Genomic DNA, 24,238 nt, shown 5'->3' on the forward strand with positions numbered 1-24,238 from the left:
GCACTAAAGAGTGACAAATCCCCAGGACCAGATGGTTTCCATCCCAGGGTTTTAAAGGAAGTAGGTGAGCACATTGCAGATGCCCTAACTATAATCTTTCAAAGTTCTCTAGATTCAGGAACTGTCCCTCTGGATTGGAAAATTGCACATGTCACTCCGCTTTTTAAGAAAGGAGAGAGTGGGAAACCAGGGAATTATAGACCAGTTAGCCTAACATCTGTTGTGGGGAAAATGCTGGAGTCTATAATTAAGGATAGGGTGACTGAACACCTCAAGAATTTTCAGTTAATCAGAGAGAGCCAGCATGGATTTGTGAAAGGTAGGTCGTGCCTGACAAACCTGATTGATTTTTTTGAAGAGGTGGCTAAAGTAGTGGACAGGGGAATGTCAATGGATGTTATTTATATGGACTTCCAGAAGGCATTTGATAAAGTCCCACATAAGAGACTGTTAGCTAAGATAGAAGCCCATGGAATCGAGGGAAAAGTATGGACTTGGTTAGGAAGTTGGCTGAGTGAAAGGCGACAGAGAGTAGGGATAATGGGTAGGTACTCACATTGGCAGGATGTGACTAGTGGAGTCCCGCAGGGATCTGTCTTGGGGCCTCAATTATTCACAATATTTATTAACGACTTAGATGAAGGCATAGAAAGTCTCATATCTAAGTTTGCCGATGACTGGTGATTGGTGGCATTGTAAGCAGTGTAGATGAAAACATAAAATTACAAAGCGATATTGATAGATTAGGTGAATGGGCAAAACTGTGGCAAATGGAATTCCATGTAAGCAATGTGAGGTCATCCACTTTGGATCAAAAAAGGATAGAACAGGGTACTTTCTAAATGGTAAAAAGTTAAAAACAGTGGATGTCCAAAGGGACTTAGGGGTTCAGGTTCATAGATCATTGAAGTGTCATGAACAGGTGCAGAAAATAATCAATATGGCCAATGGAATGCTGGCCTTTATATCTAGAGGACTAGAGTACAAGGGGGCAGAAGTTATGCTGCAGCTATACAAAACCCTGGTTAGACCGCACCTGGAGTACTGTGAGCAGTTCTGGGCACCGCACCTTCGGAAGGACATATTGGCCTTGGAGGGAGTACAGCGTAGGTTTACTAGAATGATACCCGGACTTCAAGGATTAAGTTACGAGGAGAGATTACACAAATTGGGGTTGTATTCTCTAGAGTTTAGAATGTTAAGGGGTGATCTGATCAAAGTTTATAAGATATTAAGGGGAACAGATAGGGTGGATAGAGAGAAACTATTTCCGCTGGTTAGGGATTCTAGGAGTAGGGGGCACAGTCTAAAAATTAGAGCCAGGCCTTTCAGGAGCGAGATTAGAAAACAGTTCTACACACAAAGGGTGGTAGAAGTTTGGAACTCTCTTCCGTAAACGGCAATTGATACTAACTTAATTGCTAAATTTAAATCTGAGATAAATAGCTTTTTGGCAACCAAAGGTATTAAGGGATATGGGCCAAAGGCGGGTTTATGGAGTTAGATCACAGATCAGCCATGATCTTATCAAATGGCAGAGCAGGCTCGAGGGGCTTAATGGCCTACTCCTGTTCCTATATTCCTATGTTCCTATGTAAGCAGCCTGTCCTGCAACCACTACCAAAGTCACTCCTGGCTGACTCCTAAGAGGTACACTAGATATCGCAGTGAATATCTTTCTAGCTTTTTGAGACTTTTGCCTATTTGGCCTAGAAGGGGCATAGTTTTAATTTATGTTATGTTATTGATGTAAGGTCAGAATCAGCTTATAAAGGCTTAACTCCTAGGGATACACAAGCTATTTAGAATGTGGATTGGATGGTTTGTGGATGAGGATGCAGGCAAAACAGCCATCATAGAAATCAGTTTGGTTACTTTTGCATGTTACATTAGAGACAATGAGGGTCATTAAGGTCTGGTCCTAGTTATCGCAAGTCATTATGAAAGAACAGTTTTCATTTGTTATGCGTGGCAGTGGGCTTAGCTGAACAGGTATACAGATGCTACAAGCTTCCATCTCAAGGGGATGGATGCAGTAGCTAGGATTGGTAGCTTGGCCAACCAATCTTTGGCATCCAAAGTTGAGGAGACAGTTTTTGTTTCTCGCTCTCTCTGGAGAGGCAAACTAAAGCAGCAAAATACAGAGAGATATATCTCTCTCTCTATAGTCATATAGTCAGTTAGAGGTATGAAGGCATCAAGCCTATAGCAGAATACCAATGATCTTAAGGACAATTAGCTTGTAAGTGACGTCTGCTTAGAATAGTTGCAAAGTCCATAGTTTATTATTTTTATGTTACAACGAATGATAGGAAATAGATGGAAGGACAGTGGGAATAAATAAACTGCTGCTCTGACTGTTCACTGGAAAAAAAGTGTTGTGTTCATTCATATATTTTGTCTATTTGTTGATTTATAATTGTATCTTTCCTCACTAGAGTACTTTGTAGTTTGCATTCTGTACAAATAGCAGGAGAACACACATGGCTGCATGTGCATGATCATGGAAACTAGTACATGCAACAAGAATTCTATGTTGAGTTCACTGGGTTGTGCTATTATTTAACTAGATATTGGGCCATAAAAGTCCACTTCTGATCATAGGAGATGCACGGTTCATTTACAGGAGTGACCAATAGTGCTGAACCTGGGAGAATATCTACTGTAGACGCGTGAAATTTGTAACAATCTCCCATCTAATTTCTCCTTAACTAGCCTCTCCTCTGTGTCTTCCCATGCCAGCATGAATAACATTGGGAATTCAATGAGGTGGATAAATGAAAATTTCAATCCATCTCTTTGTGCTACTCCCCTAATGTTTTTCAACTTTCATTGCAACTACTGTTGAGCTGGCACTGATGCTAGAAGATCTACATGAATTCCTTAGGACTGTATGGGCACAGTTCGCTCCCCATGGTTAGCAAAGGTAGGGAAAGGATTGTATGCCAATGAAATATGTCCTACCACTCCTCTACAAATAGTCTGAATATTCAAGGTTCTCTGCTTGAATAGCCAAAGCTGATTTTTTTTTTCAGATTTAAGGTGGTCTATTTGAATTCAGCTTCAAAATAATTGGTGCTTTGAAGTGAATTTGAAGCAGCAAAACAAAAGCCAAATTTATGAATGTCCATTTCTATCCACAAAGTGCAGTAATTCACAATACAATTTAAAAAAAATAGAATGGTGGTTTATTAATGCATTGTAACACAACAGGTCAGCAGATGATGTTGACTGTGATTTCCTGATCCCCATCATGGGGAAGAAATTGTGTGGAGCCTGGTTACTTTCATGTAGGGAAGAGGAAAGGGCAAAGGAAATAAATAATTAAAAATATGTATATCTAAAGACAAGCCATTGAAATCAAACTTGCAAATTTCCCAGAAGTTGGTTCCAGCATAGCATTGGTAGAGGCATTTGACCAGGTCCCTAGATTTCTCTGGGTTGGAAGCGATGTATAGAACTACAATATCTACAATCCATGCTTTCCTCTCTCTCCCTACCATAAATCCCCTACTCTGGATCTGTTGTAGCCCTAAAAGCAAATTTTATTTTGTGAGTCATTAAATTAAGGGATGTTGGTGCTACAAAACTGAACACTTTCCATTTTGGCCATCTGGTGTCAGTGTCAAGCACTCACACAGAGTAAAATGCATTTAATTCTGATTAAAGATATGCCTTTGCCCCAATCTCAGAACAACTCCCCCGTTTGCACCAGTGTGACATTTGTTTTCACACACAAGCCATCCTATACCTCCTATGAGTGAGATTGCAAATTTCATACCAATTCGTGCAAATACAGACAATTTTGTGCTGTTGGCCCACAGTCAGTAACAACTGGGCTTGACTGCCAAACTCATTTTATGCAAGTGCTTTGAAGCCAGCAGACATAAAGGCCCCGATGTTCAAATCAAGTTGCAGGTGCGTTGGGGCAGGGGGGGCTCCGAAAATCGGGGAAATGTCGAGCGGGTTCGGAAGCCGGCTCCAACCCGCTGACTTCCGGGTTCCTCACATATGCAGAAGTCCCACCGGCAATTAAAGCCAGTGGGATGATCATTAACACAGTTAATTAGATACTTTAAGTATTTGAACTAGTTAATTTCATGATCATTGAGGCAGGGGACTGATTTTCATTCAGCCTCAGCGTGTTTCCCATACTGTGGGAAACACTCCAGGGGAAAAATTGGATAAGGGCCGATTTTGGGCGTAGATAGCATGATGTGCTATTACCCCGTGCCCAGTGATCCCTGCTCAGGCGGGACGCAAGTTTCGGCCCACCAGAGGACTCACCTGCAATCAGCGTTCCATTCCGGGCCTTCCACGTGGAATCAATGCAATTTGCACTTTCCACCACCGGGGGAGCTCAATCTCTTAAAGGGAGGATGATTCTTAGAAATCTCTTAAAGGTAGCTGGTACCTGTTATTTGCTGAAAATAAGAGTCTACTGTCTGCACGGAGTCTGAACAGAGATTAGACATTGCAGCCGTAAAACACAGATGCAGGTCCCATCCCTATGTTTACACGCTGATGAGTTATGTTAAAACATTGAATAAAGGTTGCGCACTACTAAGGGCAATTAAGGATGGGCAATAAATGCTGGCCTTGCCAGCGATGCCCACATCCCATGAACGAATAAAAAAAACAAAATCCCACATCCTCCAATCTGCATGCCAGACCTCACCAATCTGCCGTTCAGAGTTGGTACCAGGCCTGTGAGTGTGCGTGCACCAAGGTTCTCTGCTGATGGAATAGAGACCTTGGTGCAAGAGGTTGACAGAAGGAGGGACACTCTATATCTGCAGGGGTGGGAGGGGAAACAAGAGGCCCTCCAGACATATACTCAAATGGCAGTGGGAGGTAGCGGGGGACGAAGTCAATGCCAGGCGCACAGCATCATGAACATGGATGCAGTGCAGGAAGAAGTTCAATGCTTTGACATGAGTGGTCAAGGTGAGTGAGGTCAACTGTCATGTGGCGTCTCCTACCAACTGCACCACGCTCTACACCCCCCATCATCCACATACCAACAAACTCACTCTTTCCATCAGTACTCAACTCTTTCAACCAGATGCTTCCTCTCACCCATACACATTACCACTGTTTCAAGCCACCCACCCACAACTCACAGGCCACACACACTAGCTATTCAACCATGACAGGCACATCACTCAGACACATGTCCCGCTTTCTTGCAGGAGAAGGTGCTGCATATCAGGAGGCAGCAAGTGGCAGTGGCATATAGCCCCTCGAGCCTGTTCCACCATTCAATGAGATCATGGTGGACCTGTGATCTAACTCCATATACCCGCCTTAGCCCCTTATCCCTAATACCCTTGGTTCACAGAAATCAATCAATCCCAGATTTAACATTCACAAGTGAGCTAGCATCAACTGCCGTCTCCAGAACAGCGTTCCAAACGTCTCCCACCCTTTGTGTGTAGAAGCATTTCCTAACTTCACTCCTGCACGTCCTGGCTCTAAATGTTAGGCTATGTCCCCGCGTCCTAGTATTCAAGTCTAGGAGACCTCCAAAAACAGTTACAAATGTCTCGGCAGCCAGAAGCAATAATCCAGCCACTAACCTGTAAATCCTGCATGGTCCCTTTAAATAGCACTGGTCGGGGGTCCTCCAGGCACTCTAAGACATGTTCAGATGGTCGGGGTTAAGACTGTGCATTGAGTTGAGCGTTAAGTCCCAAAATGGTGTCTATCACTTTAAATCAGCGTTGCACACTGATTGAAGCTATTTTCTCCCTACTTTACATACTTCCAGCATTCATTATCTGCGCCTGTGTTAACTCCAATACCAAGATGGCGCCCGGCGCACATCACGCCTGGAAACGTGCATGCGCATCCAAGACATCATCTTGGATGTCGGAGAGGCTGTGTAGCGCCAAAACAATAGGTGCTACACGCCCTCCATGTTTTAGGAGACGTGTTTCAGCCAGCAGCCAGTTAGACATTGAAATTCTTATTTGACAGATGGGGATAAAAGGTGAGTTATTGCTGCAGGGCACTCAGTTCTTTCAGACAAACTTTTGGCTGGGAGATCTTTGTGTTTTCATTGAACATTCTTAGTTTCCACTCAGAATTGTTCTGTTGACACATATTTACCAACTTTTCGGACCACCTCAAACTGACACGAACAGGATGGGGGGCACGATGGCTGCATTAACCACTACATCCCAGGATGAACAACATCACCACCTTCACCAGGCATGGCATGCACTTCTGCCAGTTGGAGCTCCACAACACAGTAGTGCACCACAGGCACCTGCATAAGAGCACAGAGGGCAACAACAGAGACAGCGACGTCACCCGAAGCACTACCTTCGCCACAGGGTCTACAGACCAAGGATCAGCTTCCTGGACATCTCTGAGGAGCAGTGCATATGGAGGCTCAGAGTGAGTCGCCAGATGGTCGCAGACATCTGCAGCCTCCTTCATGCCGAGCTACTCCCGGCTGGGCCGAGCAGCATTTCATTACCCGTCGCTGTCAAAGTCACCACTGCCCTCAATTTCTTCGCCTCCAGATCATTCCAGGGTGCCACCAGAGACATTGCCGGGGTCTCTCAGTCGTCCGCACACAAGTGCATAAGGCAGGTCACTGACAGCTTGTTCTGCAGGGCCTCACAATATGTCAACTTCCCCATGGACGAGCTCAGCCAGAGGGCAGTGGGATTCCACTCTGTGGCTAGCATCCCACGGGTACAGGGTGCAATCGATTGCACCCATATAGCAATCAGAGCACCTCCACACATGCCAGGGCTGTTCATCAACAGAAAGGGGTATCACTCCATCAATGCTCAGCTCGTTTGTGAAAACCACAAAAGATTCCTACACGTGTGCACCAGATTTCCTGGCAGCTGCCACGATTCCTTCATTCTGAGGGAATCCAACATCCCGCCCCACTTCCACGCACCAAACACCCTTAAGGGCTGGCTTCTCAGGGACAAGGGATACCCCCTGCACACGTGGCTCATGACACCTCAAAGGAACCCCATCAGCGAGCAACAGCGTCACTACAACGACAGCCACATCACCACCAGGTCTATAATTGAGCATGCCATAGTGCTGCTCAAGATGCGATATGGGTGCCTTGATCGTTCTGGGGGAGCGCTTCAATACGCATCAGACAGAGTGGAATGCATTATAATAGTGTGTTATGTCCTGCACAACATGGCACAACAGAGCGGGGTGCCGCTTGAGGAGGCCCCGTCCACATTTGCCATCCACATTGAGGAGGAGGAGGAGGAAGCGGAGCAGGAGGTGGACAAACCCATGGCCAGAGCAGCGGCTCACATGGCTGCTCGTGAGGCCAGGGAGTCACTGATATGTGAACGGTTCTCCTAACATCGGAAAGTGTGAAGAGTCTAGTCCTTAGACCACCTTGAAAGAACAGCGCCAACACCAACCACCCCACCTGACCCTGCACAAAACAGTCTTGTCACTACACATACACCCACTGTAAAGTGACCCACTGGGTGGCATCAAGTGTCGCCGTTCATGGTGAAGCTCATGAAAGGGCACTATCACAAAAGCCAGTCAAGAATGGGCAAGATGTGGCAGTAGTGGTGAGAATGATGACATTTAATGTGAACATAACAAAATTCAAATATAAATGAAAAACACGACAGTCTGTCAGACACCCATGTGCATACCCTTCATGGTCACAAATCCTTAGCCTTTCTCTTCCTACCGCTTCTACATGGTGCATCCTCTGTGGCTGCAGCAGAGGTAGTGGCAGGTTGCTCATGTTCATGCCCTGACTGCTTAGATACTTTCGGCCTATGCCCTCTGGTTTTTGGAGCTCATGAGGATCCCTCCAAAGACTGCTCCACCTGCACCTGTGCAGAGGCAGATGCGGCCACCTGGTGAGGAGGCAGCATTGCGGGTACTGGTTGAGAGGAGGGCAATGGGTGAGACGTGGAAGCGCTTTGAGTGGCATCCTCACTTACACGTCCCCTTTCGCCATCATCCCTCTCCTGGGCCAGGCCCACATCACTCCTACCACTCTGCTGGACAACAGTTTGAAGGACGAGTGTGATGCCTTGTAAAGCCAGTGCTAGCGTATCTGTCTGCCTATTTAAGACGGCAGAATGTTGTTCACCCTGAGTCCGAATGACCGTTGTCAGGACCTGAATGGACTCATTTGTAAGCCGCGCTTGAAGCTCAACGGAGGCTAGCCTTTTCTCCACTGCAGACATTCCCGCACTTACCTGTGCCGCCATTCCACTGATGCAGGAGTTGGACTCCTCTATCCTCTGCATTATCATGGAGAGTGCGCATGGCACCTGTTCCAGCACCTCGCGAATGTGCTGCTGTCCCTCGATCATTCTCCTTTTAAAGGATAGACCTGGGGTTTAACATCTGCGTCCAGCTGAGCAAAGACTGGAGAGGAATGCGTCCACCGATGCGGACTCTCTGCAGCTGCCGCTGCCCCCAGTGTCTAGTCATGCTCACTTGTGTGTGGTGACTCACCAGGCGCCAACCCAACAACTCACTTCTAGGACCCACCTAGGTATGAGTATCTGTGCTGGTGGACGGCTCACTATGATGTGACCGTGCACCCTCAGATGCCGGCAGGTCCTCTGAGGAATCGCCCTCTGCTGTCACTGCGGTTGCTGAAGGGCCTGTAAGAGAACAGAGGGCAATATTAAGCATCATCACAGATGTGTCATGTTGTGATGAGCATACTGAGGTGTTCAACATGGCAACATCAATTCATATTGTGTGTGATGAATGTTAAAGTTGTGTCACCAGATGTTTGTGGGATGCCAGTCTTGGCGTCCCCGACGGACAGGCACTCGAGGGTGCGGCTGATCTGCAAGGCCTCCTGTACTGCATCTCTGAGTACCTCTATTTGTTGTGGCCCCCCTTCCAGTCCTCGCCCTCTTGTGTGCATTTTGCGCTCTCTTCTTCTAGAAGGGCAGAAAGTACAGACGTGTGAGTGAGTGATGGTGAAGTGGCCAACCGATGATTACATTGGTTTGGGTGAGGCTGACCGTGAAAGAGATGCATCAGGGGGTGAGTATGAGACAGATCCTTCACATTGGTTGAGGATTGGGGTGAGTGGTAGTGGTGGGGTCACAAATGGGGAGGTGAGGAAGTGCTGAGGAAGTGCAGGTAAGTTGAGGATGAGCCTTAAGTGGGTGTGAGGAGTGATGTGATGGAGTAGTCTTGGCAGAGCAGAATGAGTTGTTGGGAGGGGGGGTGGCTGTGATGTGGAACACGAAATGTAGGAGAATGCAGGAAAGTGTACTCACTTTTGCTGACCTAATTAGGTCATTGAAGCGCTTCCTGCACTGGACCCAGGTGTGGGAGAAGTTGCTGCTGCTGGTGACCTCCTCTGCCTCCTCGAGCCAGGCCTTCTTGGTGGTAGAGGCAGGGCATTTCCTTCCATCCACGGGGTAAAACACTTCTCTCCTCCTCCTCATCCCGGCCAGTAGCTGCTGCAGCGAAGCATCATTTAACCTTGGAGCAGCCTTGCCCCTGTGCTGCTCCATTGTGCATTTTTGGTGTTTGCTGCAGGAAAAGCTTTTGGAGCAATGGCCCTTTAAATAGAGCTGCTCCAGCTGACAGCCTGTCATACAGGTGCGCAGTCCGTCCACTGCACAGCTTTCGGACGACAAACCCGGAAGTTACGTTAAGGGCCACCAATTGAATTGCGATCGTGTGGGAAACGTTAAGATTTTATTAGTCGGGTTACCCGCACGCCCATTGAGCACCCCCTCACCCCCACCATCCTGCTGCCCTTTCAAAATCGAGCCCAAAAGAGTTTTTATCTCGTCAGTCGAGCTAGATTTGAACCAGATTCCAGAAGTGAATCCAATCCACTACACCTGAAAGTAAACATAATTCTATATCAGTTGGTATCCACTTATTCTAACAAAATACAACCCACTGCCTGTCATCTTGCTACTAAAAATGACAATGACTTTATTTGCAAATAGGATTACTTTTGAGTTGCCAAGCTCAGGCAACCTTAATAAATATAAATTAACACAAATGCACTTATTTTATCCAATGCAGAAAGCAACTTTCTAACTAATGTTGAGGGGAAACTTTGTTTTGACGCCCAGTTTCTCTCTGGCATTGGCCTTTTCAAATCTGAAAAAAATTGAAAGAAATGGTTTCATTGGCCCACTGTGTCATGGCATGATATGACTCAAGTGCGTGTCCATGATCCTCATATAGGAATTCCAGATCTCAGCTAAGCTGTTGAACAACATGGAATAAGAGATTATTTTTACAAAACTGTATGTTTTGCCAAACCAGTGATTTAGTGAAACAGCACCAGCTTGGCAAACAAATGATGGGAAGTCCTGTAGGATTCCTGACAATAAAATATGCTTGTCATTTAGTGTGATTAGCTATTCTCTAGATTCCTAGGTGAAATACTTTGCACTAGTGTTCTAGCAGAGTAAAAGAAAAATGGAGATGGTTACCTTGGCCTGTTATGGGCAAATCTGCATTTGGCCAATTGCAAAAGAGAACTAATAATTAGCTATCCTACTATAACCTCTCCTTATGTTGGTTAATCAAAGAGCAGTACTGGTACCAGACTTTTCCATGTCATGCAGAACTTAACTATTGCCTTACAGAAGGATGAAAAACTGCTATCAGCTGCAACCTAGCTGATTGTAGGATCAACATTGATGCGGTCACTTCCATGGGGTGAATGTTTCATGATGCCCAGAGTCCTATCTCAATATGGGTACATCGTGTTCCTCCCAAATCTCAAGAGCTTAACTTAATAAGCTTGTGATGTGCCCCTCTCACTCTAATTTTAGAAACCTAACTGAATATGAGTACTAAACTTAGATGCTTAACTCAGTTTGGGCAAGTTGGCTTCTTTTCCCTGGATCCCAGAGTTCCAAGTCAATATGGATTTGTTGGGTCCCTCCTTCACCGATTCCATAATCCTATTTCAATATAGCTGATTTGATCCACTCCCTCCATTCCCATGCACCCAACTCTATCGGTGAGTAATTGCTTACCCTTAACATTGAAGACCTAACCCAATAAGCGTAACCAATATAGGATTTACAAAGCTTCATTCAGTCCCGATGGAAGTTGTCAGCATTTACATGTTAAATGTATTCATTTAAAATCATTTAATCAGCAAATATTAAAGATTATGAGAAAAGAATTGCTCTGGTTGTTACATGTAACAAAATTGCAAACATATTCTTTTTGAATGCATTTACAATGTTACTACAATTAACAAGATTGATTCTTTCCCCACTGTGCCATTAGTCAATTAAAATTTCTCCATTCTCTTACAAAATGTTAGTGCATCATGATGTTGTTTGATGGGTAATTCTTTAACATCAAGAATTGTGACAGATCAACGTTTCCATTCAAAACATAATTTGGAGCTCCTCTGATTGCTCAGCGGGTAAATGCATGATTTTAGGAGCCAGAGTCATGCAGACCAAGAAGGTCTTAGCTTGATTGCTGGTCCATGCTGAGTTAGTTTTCTCAACCAGAGCAATGGTGGGACACCACTATTGGTCTTAAGAGTCCTTGATTTAGAGAGGTTAAAAACAAATCAGTAATGGTTTCCACGACTGATCAATATTCAGTGACACTTACTGGAAAGTGCACAAATATGGATATTGGGTGAGGACAGAATCCTGTGATCAAATAACTTGCTCACATTCTCAGGCTAGGTTCATATATGAAGAGTACTGAGGTACCAGAGGTTTGTCCTCATTTCCTATGGGGCTATACCTGGCCCATACTTGGCACCTCCCCACGACAGCACAGTTAAAAATAGAAACTCACCATACTGGGATTATGGATATTGTGGGTACATTTTTAAAATCTATCCGTCTGTGATATAGCACATTAGAACACCACATCAGACTTTGTTCACCAAATCAAATCTATTCCAAATGTGCTAAAGTGCTTCTAAAATTTTAGCAAAATTTAATTAATTTTTGAAGTTATTCATTTGCACTCAGCTGTGTGACTCCTAATAGCAAAGCCCATGCTTTTGTCTGTCATAGTCTGCTGTGGAGTGAAAAGGAAACATAATTTTTTACTAGTGAGAGGTGCTCTATCTTTCTGAAGTGCGCATGCCTAGCAACCCCGCTGAGGATAGATAAAATGCAACATTGTGCATCACATTGAATGGTCGCCAGATTCAAGTATCATTCCTTTCTAGGATTCTTTTCCTTCTTTCTCTTCTCGCCTCAAAGGAATAACCATCTTGTGAATCAAGCATCTTAAACTACAAGTCTGCTACAGATGAAAGAAATGCTTGAACTGTGTTTAACAACTTTTCATAAACTTGAAAAATGTTGATTATTTTAATTTGGAACTGGATAAGCATGTTTTGATCTCAATCGTAGGAAAGAGAATTAATAAGGAATAAATTGAGTCTTTAAAACAAAATAATTTCCGTATTTCAGAATACATTCTTTTTATTCTCTTATATCTGTTGGCTAGCAAGTCTAACACTCAAAGTTGTCCAAATGGTGTTCAATTCAAGCTTTTATTAATTTATTTTTCCAATTTTTTTTTTTTTGCTGAATGTTTTCGGAAATAACTGTTTATTGTAAGGTACTAGAGATATACTTTTTTATTAAAGGTGTGTGTCATACCAGCAAAATTTAGTTCTGATGGCTTTTCACTGAACAAATAGAAAGTATATATGGTGCAGTTATCAATCACTTTTAAGGCAATGGATTGATACCATCTTACTGTAAAAAACGAAGCTGCTCCTGTTTTGTTAGTATCACTAAACAATCCCATGTGCTTTACATTTAAATTTTCTTTTTACCCTCTCACATTCCTCTGCTCTACTTTTACCTTTCTTATCTTATTCAGCATTTCAGTTCCCTTTATTTAATTTTCTTTCTTTTGCCTTTTTCTGCTACTTTCTGTCTCCTTTTCTTTACCTTGGCAATGTTTTTGAGAGGGTGTCAACTTATTTAAAAAAACATTTTCTCACCTTTTTCCTCCTCTAGATCTCCCCGGGCCACACATTAAACACCTATTGATAAGGCAGTCCCAGATCTTTGTGGATGCTAGTCTGTAACCAGCCAGTAGGAGGCACAAGAGAATAGTTTATTGAGCCTAGTCCCTCAGATTTTCCTTTTCTTTCTGTAGGAAAGCACTTAGAATCATAGAATTTTACAGCATAGATGATGGTCATTCAGCCTAGCATGCTTGTGTTGGCTATCATGAAAGGGTTATCCACATAGTTTCATTCACCTGCCCTTTCGCCATACCATTTAAAATTTTAACTATTTCAAGTATTTATCCACTTCCTTTTAAAGGCTATGATGGATTTTCCTTCCAACACTTTTTCTGGCTGGGAATTCCATATCCTAACAACACTTCCTAAAAAAATGCCTAACCTCTCCCTTTGTTCTTTTGGTGGTGATCTTAAATTTATGTGCCCTAGTTACGGACTCACCAACCAGTGGAAATAATTTTTCCTTATTTACCTTATCAAAACCCTCGTAATTTTGAACACCTCTATCAGATCTTCTCAATTTTCTCTGTTCTACTGCAAAGAGCCTCAGTTTCTCTAGCCTCCTGATAACTAAAGCAGCTCAACCCTGGTATCATCTTAATTAATCTTTTCTGCGCCATCTCTATGGCCTTGATATCTTTTCTAAAGTAAGACACTCAAAACTGGACACAATTTTCTATCTGCAACTAAACCAATGATTTGTTAAGTATAAGCATTATCTCTTTACTTTGGAACTCTATACCCTATTTATAAAACTTAGGATCCCATATGCTTTTTTTAACTGATGATCAGCTTGTCCTCCCATTTTTAAAGATTTGTATATCTGAATTTCTAAGTTTCTCTGCTCCTCTACTTCTTTTAAAGTTTTATAATTTGGTGTATATGTCCTTTCCTTATTCCTACTAAGACACACTAGTTAAGTGTACATGATTCTATGCTTCTCATTGGCAGAATGAATGAAGGTGGAAATGCATTATGTTATGAAATTTCAGACTGAACCCACTGCCTAACATTACATATAGTTCCACCACTCTACCCCCCCCCCCCCCCTCACCCAACCCAACCCAACCCCGTCCATTCTATTTTATTCTTTTATCACTTTTTTTGTTTTTTATTTTCTTTTTCTCTTTCTTTCTTTCTGGCCTTTCATTCCATTACCTTGTGCTCATTATCTCATCAGATCTATTAATTCCCAGAAATTGCAATGCTCGCTGAAATAAGGAACCAACTGAATAATATAACCTGATGGGCCCACTGGATTCCTTGTGCTATTCACTGTTCTTGAACCTCAGATTCAGGTTAGTGGTGCCATTACTGAAAGGAGTAAGCTTAAAAGAAGTCTTGAACTGAGTGAAACAGAGTGGCAATGAGAAACATAAGGTACAGACATAGCCAAGATACAAGCACAGAACAGCTGCAGACAGCAAGGGAAACAGAGAGCATCAGGGGTGCTCAGCAGCTAGGGAAATAGACAGTAAGGCAATGAGTGAGAAACGGTAACTGGAAAACTGCTCTTAGGTTTCAACAGAAGACAGAATTGAAATGGCAACTAGGAGTGTGAAAACAAGAAAAAGCAATGAAGATATGAAAAAGTGAGATGCCTTAAATGAGAGGGCAGAGTTGAACAAAAAAAGGAGAGGTTATGACAGTAAGATATGGATAAGGAAAGGAGGACTAGTAACAAGAGGAAATGTAGAGAAAAATTATAACAGAGGAAGCAGGATCAGTGAAATAAAAGAAAAATCCAGTACTGGCAACAGTTTTGCTGTTAATAACTTAATTTTTGATAGCGGCTTGGAATCTAATTTCAGTATGGTGGTATCAGTCAAAGCAAGAAAAAAATAGTGGAGGCTATTACTATTTATGGTATCAAATATTTTTCAAAAGCACTTATAGAAACAGTATTTTTTTAAATCACACTTATAATAAAAAAATGTAAAGTACACAGACACTTCAATCTACCTTTTAATTTACTTCCTTATCAAACTCAACATGCATTAAGCAGCAGCCATTTTAAAATGCTTTGTGTTTAAGGTGAAAATGGAACAATATGAGTAATTTTAGTGAATTTTCAGACTAGTAAACTATGCCATGCACAGAATTATTGCAAAGTTTACTGCATTCATCCCCCCCACCCTATTTTATTGTTCAGTTTCTGTTGTAATACATACCCAGTATAAGACATCGGTCCACCCTTCCATGGTTATGCACTGAAATACGGTTAACATAGCAAAGGCAAAGTTATCGAAGTTAGTGATTCCATCATTGGGGCCAACCCATCCACTTGCACATAATGTTTCATTTGAACATCGGCGACCATGTCCAACATTTAAGCTGCAGGGTGCGGGTTCCTCTTCAGCAATTATTCCTGAATATTAAACAAGACAATAAGTTAACAATATGTATCAACTCTTTACGGCAGCAGTTTATCAATTACCTATACAGAACCCTGATGAAATGCCATTGTACATGATACTAATCTGAGACTTATGCAATACAATTTAATTTCAGACTGGGTGACTCAATAAATAACACTGCAAGGAATAAGTTTGCTATGTCCAGATGGATTACTAGTTGTGAAAATTAATCAAATGTTATATACCAATCTTGAAACTGGATGAATGAGCTGTCACCCCACAATGCAAGATCAGCATATGTAAATATTTTTCTGTTGCTGCTGGCACATTGTGCAAGACATGTTGGGAGCACCAAGGGTTGCTAGCTTCTGGTGGAGCGCCAGCATTTATTTTCTTGCATGGAGGGGGAGAGGAGACAAACTGGGTGACCTAGGGAAAGGAAAGGGCCATCCAGGCAAAATGTTATTTTTTTTTGCTTTATGGGCCTACCCTTCATCACCCACTGGAAAAGGGCACTCAGCAACTGGAGCCCTGCTCATGCGCTCCAGTTACATTATGGAGGTGGCCCTGAGTTTAAATTGTTTTGTGTGCAGGCTTCCATGTGCCCTTCATGCTAGCTGGCCACATTGGTCTACACTGAATCCATTGGGCATGTGGTAAGCCTCAGGTTTCTATCCCCGATGACGTGCGGCCCCTGCCAACACGTTATTGACTCCATTACGTCACTAGAGCAGAACTTCATGATGTCAGATCAGGGGAAGTTGTGCCACAGTGATGTGGCTCCATGTATGTTGTTGCTAAGATTAAAGTAGTCTTGCACACTGACATATTGGTTATGGATCTACTATGCTGGCATGAATATTTTTAATTTCCCACTTCAAGGTACAGTTTATTCAGACAAGGCTCATCCACATTGACACAGCTGAGAGTAGAAACTCAGCAGTGTGAGGATCTTAATGCAAACCCATAACCCACTGTTCCATGACACTCTGCATTGGTCCTGCAATGCATTCTGCCACCACAGCAAAATCCCAGTACTGAGTGACATTCACACTGAGGTTTTCCCTGTTGGTGAAATTCAGTAGTTTATGCTGGTTTATGACTCAGGGAAAATTAGCCAGGGGACCATCCTGCAGAAGTCAATTGTGCCTCTGAGTTGGTTGCCTAAGGAATGTTAACAACATTATTAGAGACATCAATGGCTGAAACATTTCATCCTTCTCACATGGAGGACAGCACAGATGCAAGGCCTGAGAAGCTTGGGTAATTTGGAGGTTAAAAAATTTACACACAGAAAGTACCTCTTTAAAAAGTTGCATTCTGAAAAGAATTGTAGTGCGGAATGAACAGTTTATTGAGTAAGTGAGTACCTATTGCTTCATGTTACAATGCAAAACTAATGACATTTTGCACAGAGGTCAGCTATGCGCTTTTTTGATCTAAACTTGGGCCTTTTCCAACGCTACTATATACTACAGTAGCTCTAGCTAAACTTTTGTATGTCACAATAGATTCTTTGAACTCACTACTGTATATCATAGACAGAATAAACTCAAAGCTTGACTATTTGGAATGGTGACTTCACAAAGCAAACTTACCTTTTAACTAACCTACATGATGCCTGTTTGTGTACTCACAACCTGGTAGCTACTTGGCTGTAACTTGTCTATGTGATCCTCAAATTTCCAATATCTCAGCACTGTGTCTCTGCTTACAACAAAGTGGCGCATAACAGGAGGGAGCACATCCAAACAGCAGGAGGGCCCTCGGTCAACATGAACAGGCCATGTTGGACATAGTTGGATCTGAGAACAAGGGTTCAGCAAAACTAGAAGCCTCAGGGTTAGTACCATTCCTTCTCATTATTCTCTCTCTTCTCACTCACTTACTCAGTCATTCACATGCATATAATGAAACAAACCAGACTTTGATGATTTAAACTCTGTTTCAGTAGAGCATTTCAGCTACCATTTTAATATATCTTCTGGTTCTATTGATGTCCCAGAAGAAGAAGCTACAGTCTCTTTGGTTCCCATAAAGTCAGTACTGCATAGCACTCAGCATCACTTCCTTCATCCATAGCAAGGATCAGCATTAAGTATACATCTAGCTCAGGAGATTTAGGTAGCCAGTGAAAGTAGTGAATCACAGAGCATGAGTGAGAAAGAGCAGATGGAAGACTCAAAGGAGGAGCAGCAACCTGCTGGCTGAAGGGCACCTTGTGTGCTTTCTTAGCTGCAAAGCCATGGCTCACTGTGGCAATTTGACAATGTATCACCTGCTTGAACTGTAGATTGACTGATATTGCTGATATCCCCTTTGGCAGTGTGGAATGAATCAGCTCAGGGCCGTGATAACCTTCACAGCTAGTAATGCTATCCCAGTGGAAGTTGGCTGAAGATCAGATTCAAGGAGACAGCACCACTCTGCTTTGCCTTTCCAGTAAAGTGGACTTTGCAAAGGCAGTTTGCTTCCAACATTTGAAGGTAGATAGATAAAACTTTGGTTATAGATATGGTTTATTGATAAGGGCAGTCGACCTCTCATGCAATCTGATGTTTTGCATCCCTCTTTTCATCCTCTTCTTCATCTTCCAAATGACACAAAAAGAGAGGAATCCTCATTGTAAGGCCTATTTTCAAAATTATAATTACAGTAACTAAAATAAAGGCAACTGAAACTCTTGGTCAAAAAGCTAAATAGCTAAAAATTAGCAGTGAAAATAAAATTAAGCACAAAGCTGAAGAAAAATGTGATTTTCTGATATTCTTTTAGGGGTACATCCCTTTTTTCAGCCAGAATGTGTCTGCCACATCACCTGCTATATATTGGCATAATCAGCGAACATTCACAGGAAATTTCTTGTGGGCAAATAGATTTAAATATTCAAATAAAACCCCCACCTGTTTTTGGTGTAGGCTCTCTAAGCCTGCCTTTAGGCCTAATCAGAAGTTCACATTTGACAGAGAAGGGGCAAAGATAACCTGATAATTATGGAAGTGGAAGGCCAATCAGCCCATCTTAATTCATCCATCCAGAGAGATCCTAGATTCTCCTCATTTCTTCATCCAATTGTTTTGTAAAACATTCCAGAGTTTTTACTTCCACTACACTGCCTGGAAGTTTATTCCATACGTACAGAAGCCTATTCCATCCTATACTCATTGCATGAAGTATTTCCTGACATCAGTTCCTACATTTACCTTTTACTGGTTTAAGTCGGTTTGTCCTTGTCCTACTCTCAAAATTTAATTCAAAGAAATATTCCGGATTTGCCGTTTCCGTTGACATAACTATCTTGTACAAGAATCACGTGGTGGATATTCGTCCTAATCGACAGTAATCCGGTGGAACAGATCGCCCACCTTTCATAGATCCTGCCCGATTTTCATTGCAGTGAATCTGCTCTGCCAGATTACCACCCAGGCAGTGAAGACAAAATCTACCCCACCAATTTGATACCTTCTTTCCAGGCTGCAAAATTTAGTCTCTCCAGTCTTTTCTCGTGGCTCAGCCTTTTGAGATTAGTAAACAATTTTACAACACCAAGTTATAGTCCAGCAATTTTATTTTAAATTCACAAGCTTTCGGAGGCTTCCTCCTTCCTCAGGTGAACGTTTTTTTTTCCAACAACGTTCACCTGAGGAAGGAGGAAGCCTCCGAAAGCTTGTGAATTTAAAATAAAATTGCTGGACTATAACTTGGTGTTGTAAAATTGTTTACAATTGTCAACCCCAGTCCATCACCGGCATCTCCACATTTTGAGATTAGAGATTAGTCTCGTTGCTCTTCCCTGTATTGCCTTTAGCACTTGAATGTCAACCTTGTTTTTTTTTATTTGTTCATGGGATGTGGGCATCGCTGGCAAGGCCAGCATTTATTGACCATCCCTAATTGCCCTTGAGAAGGTGGTGGTGAGCCGCCTTCTTGAACCGTTGCAATCCGTGTGGTGAAGGTTCTCCCACAGTGTTGTTAGGAAGCCAGTTCCAGGATTTTGACCCAGCGACGATGAAGAAATGGTGATATATTTCCAAGTCGTGATGGTGTGTGACTTGGAGGGGAACGTGCAGGTGGTGTTGTTCCCATGTGCCTGCTGCTCTTGTCCTTCTAGGTGGTAGAGGTCGCGGGTTTGGGAGGTACTGTCGAAGAAGCCTTGGCGAGTGGCTGCAGTGCATCCTGTGGATGGTACACACTGCAGCCACTGTGCGCCGGTGGTGAAGGGAGTGAATGTTTAGGGTAGTGGATGGGGTGCCAATCAATAGGCTGCTTTGTCCTGGATGGTGTCAAGCTTCTTGAGTGCTGTTGGAGCTGCACTCATCCAGGCAAGTGGAGAGTATTCCATCACACTCCTGACTTGTGCCTTGTTGATGGTGGAAAGGCTTTGGGAGTCAGGAGGTGATTCACTCGCCGCAGAATACCCAGCCTCTGACTTGCTCTTGTAGCCACAGTATTTATATGGCTGGTCCAGTTAAGTTTCTGGTCAATGGTGACCCCCAGGATGTTGATGGTGGGGGATTCGGCGATGGTAATGCCGTTGAATGTCAAGGGGAGGTGGTTAGACTCTCTCTTGTTGGAGATAGTCTTTGCCTGGCACTTGTCTAGCGCGAATGTCACTTGCCACTTATGAGTCCAAGCCTGGATGTTGTCCAGGTCTTGGTGCATGCGGGCTCAGACTGCTTCATTATTTGAGGGGTTGCGAATGGAACTGAACACTGTGCAATCATCAGCGAACATCCCCATTTCTGACCTTATGATGGAGGGAAGGTCATTGATGAAGCAGCTGAAGATGGTTGGGCCTAGGATACTGCCCTGAGGAACTCCTGCAGCAATGTCCTGGGGCTGAGATGATCAGCCTCCAATAACCACTACCATCTTCCTTTGTGCTAGGTATGACTCCAGCCACTGGAGAGTTTTCCCCCTGATTCCCATTGACTTCAATTCTACTAGGGCTCCTTGGTGCCACACTCAGTCAAATGCTGCCTTGATGTCAAGAGCAGTCACTCTCACCTCACCTCTGGAATTCAGCTCTTTTGTCCAAGGCTGTAATGAGGTCTGGAGCCGAGTGGTCCTGGCAGAACCCAAAGTGAGCACTGGTGAGCAGTTTATTGGTGAGTAAGTGCTGTCGACGACACCTTCCATCACTTTGCTAATGATTGATCAAAGGCTACCACACAAAATAAGAGCTCATGGTGTAGGGGGTAACATATTAGCATGGATAAAGGATTGGTTAGCTAACAGGAAACAGAGAGTAGATGGGTCATTTTCAGATTGGCAAGATGTACCGAGTGGAGTGCCACAGGGATCAGTGCTTGGGCCTCAATTATTTACAATCTATATTAATGACTTGGATGAAGGGACTGAATGTATGGTTGCTAAATTTGCTGATGACACAAAGGTAGGTAGGAAAGTAAGTTGTGAAGAGGACATAAGGAGTCTGCAAAGGGATATGAATAGGTTAAGTGTGTGGGCAAAAATTTGGCAGATGGAATATAATGTGGGAAAATGTGAACTTGTCCACTTTGGGAGGAGGAATAGAAAAGCAGTATATTATTTAAATGGAGAGAGATTGCAGAACTCTGAATACAGAGGGATCTAGTACATGAATCACAAAAAGTTAGTATGCAGGTACAGCAAGTGATTAGGAAGGCAAATGGAATGTTGTCATTTATTGCAAGGGGAATGGAAAATAAAAGTAGAGATGTTTTGCTACAGTTGTACAGGGCATTGGTGAGACCACATCTAGAATACTGTGTGCCGTTTTGGTCTCCTTATTTAATTGCTTTGGAGGCAGTTCAGAGAAGGTTCACTCGACTGATTCCTGGGATGAAGGGGTTATCTTATGAGGAAAGTTTGGACAAGTTGGGCCTGTATACACTGGAGTTTAGAGGAATGAGAGGTGATCTTATTGAAACATATAAGACCCTGAGGGGACTAGGATAGGTAGATGCTGAGAGGATGTTTCCCCTTGCGGGAGAGACTAGAACTAGGGGCCACAGTTTAAAAATAAGGGGTCTCCCGTTTAAGACGGAGATGAGGAGAAATTTTTTCTCTCAGAGGGTCGTGAATCTGTGGAATTCCCTTCCCCAGAGAGCAGTGGAGGCAGGGTCATTGAATATTTTTAAGGCTGAATAAGATAGATTCCTGATTAACAAGGGAGTCAAGGGTTATAGTAGGTAGACAGGAAAGCAGGGTTGAGGTCGCAATCAGATCAGTCATGATCTTATCAAATGGCAGAGCAGGCTCGAGGGGCCGAATGGCCTACTCCTACTCTTAATTCATATGTTCGTATGTAACTTATCATTTAAATTGTATTTTTTGTCTTTTAATACCTTCATTAAAGTTTTACTTGAAGGTTTCAGCATCTCCTAAAAGCTTGGACTTGGATTAGATATTTTTGCCCAGAGATGTGATGCTATGAGCTGAATTCCGGTTGTGCAGGCTGACCATGTGGAGTGTACCTAATTTCCAAGGATGCATCAGTACTATTCAGTCAGCTATACTGCAAAGTATTTTTTCCCTTGGCTTCTCACAGTTTCTGGCCAAAATTTTCAAAACCATTTGAAGAAATGCTAGAGGACACATTTCAAAAGCTTTACTCAGGTAAAATTTATATAGTTTTTTCAAAGAACGCAGAGTGGCTGTATGTGAGGGAGAGAAAACAATGACAGCTTTTTCATTACATACCTGTTTGCTTTGTGGTTGTATAAACTTTAAAATGTGAAAGAAAGAGGGAGAGAGAGAGTGAGGGAGTAATTTTCAACTTTGCTGCCTGGGCAGTAACCTGGCGGAGCAGATTGCCCACCCATTATAGTGCTCGTCTGATCTTCAGACTATTGATTTCAATGAGATAAAAACCAGACAAGTTCTACAATGGGTGGGCGATCCACTCTGCCACATTACTGCCCAGGAAGTAAAGTCCCCACCACTTAAAATGTCCACGTTTAAAATGGGCAGTCGCTTATATCGGTCATAAAACAATAACTATTAGCCATTTGCATTAACATCAATTTCAAAGTTGCTGGTTATAGCGTCTTAAGTGCTTTGTTTATTTTGGGCAGCAACAGCTGTTCAATCTTTGTTAATTTACATCATGGTCTGCAAATTGTAGCTAGCATTTTTTGCATAATTAGCACAATGCTAAATCAGCCCAGAATGTGCTGTTTCTTTAATTACAAACACTTAACAGCGGTTTTCGAGTTAAAGTAGAAAGCTCTGGCAGCTTTGGCAACATCCAGTCCGAGATTTTAAATCTCCTTCAGGCCAAAGTTTTACTTGTAGATGTTTGAATTTTATCTACACATAAGTAAGAAATAGTTCATGCTCTTAAATAATGGTATTGCTAATTTTTTCCCTCCTAATAATCCTATTAGATCTATATAAATCTGTATTAAAAGTATAATTTCATATATTCTTATTATAAAGAGGCTGCAGTATGGAGGTCTACAACTTTCACTTACAATCTGCACCGTATGAACCATAACAAATCTGCTTCATTACATATCTTTGACAGAAGTTTTATTAAAAGCGGTGCTCACCTGCCATAAAATGTTATACGAATGTGCCTGCTATATATGGTGGGGAATGTAATTTTGCAAATTTTCCCCGGAGGGACTGACTGATTGGGGTTGGGGGGAAAGAGAGCGAGAGGGAGAGGGAAAGAAAGAGACAGACAGACGGATCGTGGTCAGAGAGAGTAGGGTGAGAGGGAGATAGAGTGCGCATGTGTTTGTGCACACGTGAGGGGGAGAAGGAGTGTGACTTTCTTCATGTAATTTTACTTCAATTTTCAAGAAGACACTGGTTGAATTTTAAAGCCAGCTAATTACCTCACTTGTGTTCTGTTGACAGTTGGAAAAAGTCACTGCTAATGGTTTACACCTGTGAGATAGAGATTCTAATTTCTAACTCCTGTGAGGCAGAGGCAGTGAGAGAGAGAGAGAGAGATACGCACACTAACAGAGAGAAAAGCACACAAGTAGTTTCTTCTATCATTCTACTTTGATTTTTTTTAAGAAGAAACAAGCTGAATTCTGAAAGCAAATAAAGCTTCTTCAAGGTACACAGATAGTGTAGGAAAGGAAAAAAAACTGGTGAGGGGCATTTGTCTTCTCACCAACTACCATTGGGGAAAGATAGTGGGAATAAGGGTTAAAGGTGAGGTGAGTGATAGCGGAGCAAGGTGAAGGGAGAATAATGTTGAGTGGGTAATTCAAAGGGGTAGTGGTAGGAGGGAGGGTGTGGCCGGAAATGGAATAGGACACAATGGCAGTGAGGGGATGAGGGGAAGCATGAATGAATTGGAGAGGACATGGGAAGAGAGCTGCTGTGGGCCAGATGTTCCCTGCAACACGCACCCCAATTGCAGCTGCAGCTGTTAGTGGCTACTTTCCTTGCCACACCATACTATATTACTCACCACACCATACTATCCATCACCTCCCAGCTGAAAGGAAAGAAGAAAAGAAGATAGAGAGTGAAGCAAAATGAATTAAGGGATGAGAAGCAGAAGAGAAGAAAGATACAGAACTAAAGGAGTAAAGACAGAAAGAGAAAGAGAAACAGCAACAGAAAGACAGCAGAGACGGGTGAGAGAGAGACCATATTTTCTGACTTACCATGTTTTAGGCCACGGGAGATCAATTAGTTATATTGAACAATCTTTTTCCATTATAAGAGCTTACGTCCACATTCATAATGGAAACTGCCTGTGTAAATTTGTCATGGAGTAGTTACACCCTTCTGCGTCATCACTGGCGGAAGGGTGAAATTTCAACCTGACAAATTTACATAGGCAGCTTCCATCATAAATATGGATTTAGGAATTTACAATAGAAAAAAGTAAGGACAGAACATATAACTTTAACATTGGGACTGAGCAAAGTCTGTACACCCTGGT

At 42.8% G+C, this 24,238-nt stretch overlaps 1 protein-coding gene across 1 annotated transcript in view; it reads right to left on the bottom strand.

Moving 5' to 3' along the window:
* Positions 1-24,238, bottom strand: part of LOC137334460 (voltage-dependent L-type calcium channel subunit alpha-1C-like) — a 435,374-nt gene that overhangs the window by 321,304 nt on the left and 89,832 nt on the right. Inside the window, exon 5 of the mRNA XM_067999141.1 lies at positions 15,157-15,353. Coding sequence (XP_067855242.1) covers positions 15,157-15,353 — 197 coding nt within the window. The remainder of the gene's footprint in view (positions 1-15,156; positions 15,354-24,238) is intronic.

The sequence above is a fragment of the Heptranchias perlo genome, chromosome 18 (assembly GCF_035084215.1).
Source record: "Heptranchias perlo isolate sHepPer1 chromosome 18, sHepPer1.hap1, whole genome shotgun sequence".
Lineage (NCBI taxonomy): Eukaryota > Metazoa > Chordata > Chondrichthyes > Hexanchiformes > Hexanchidae > Heptranchias > Heptranchias perlo.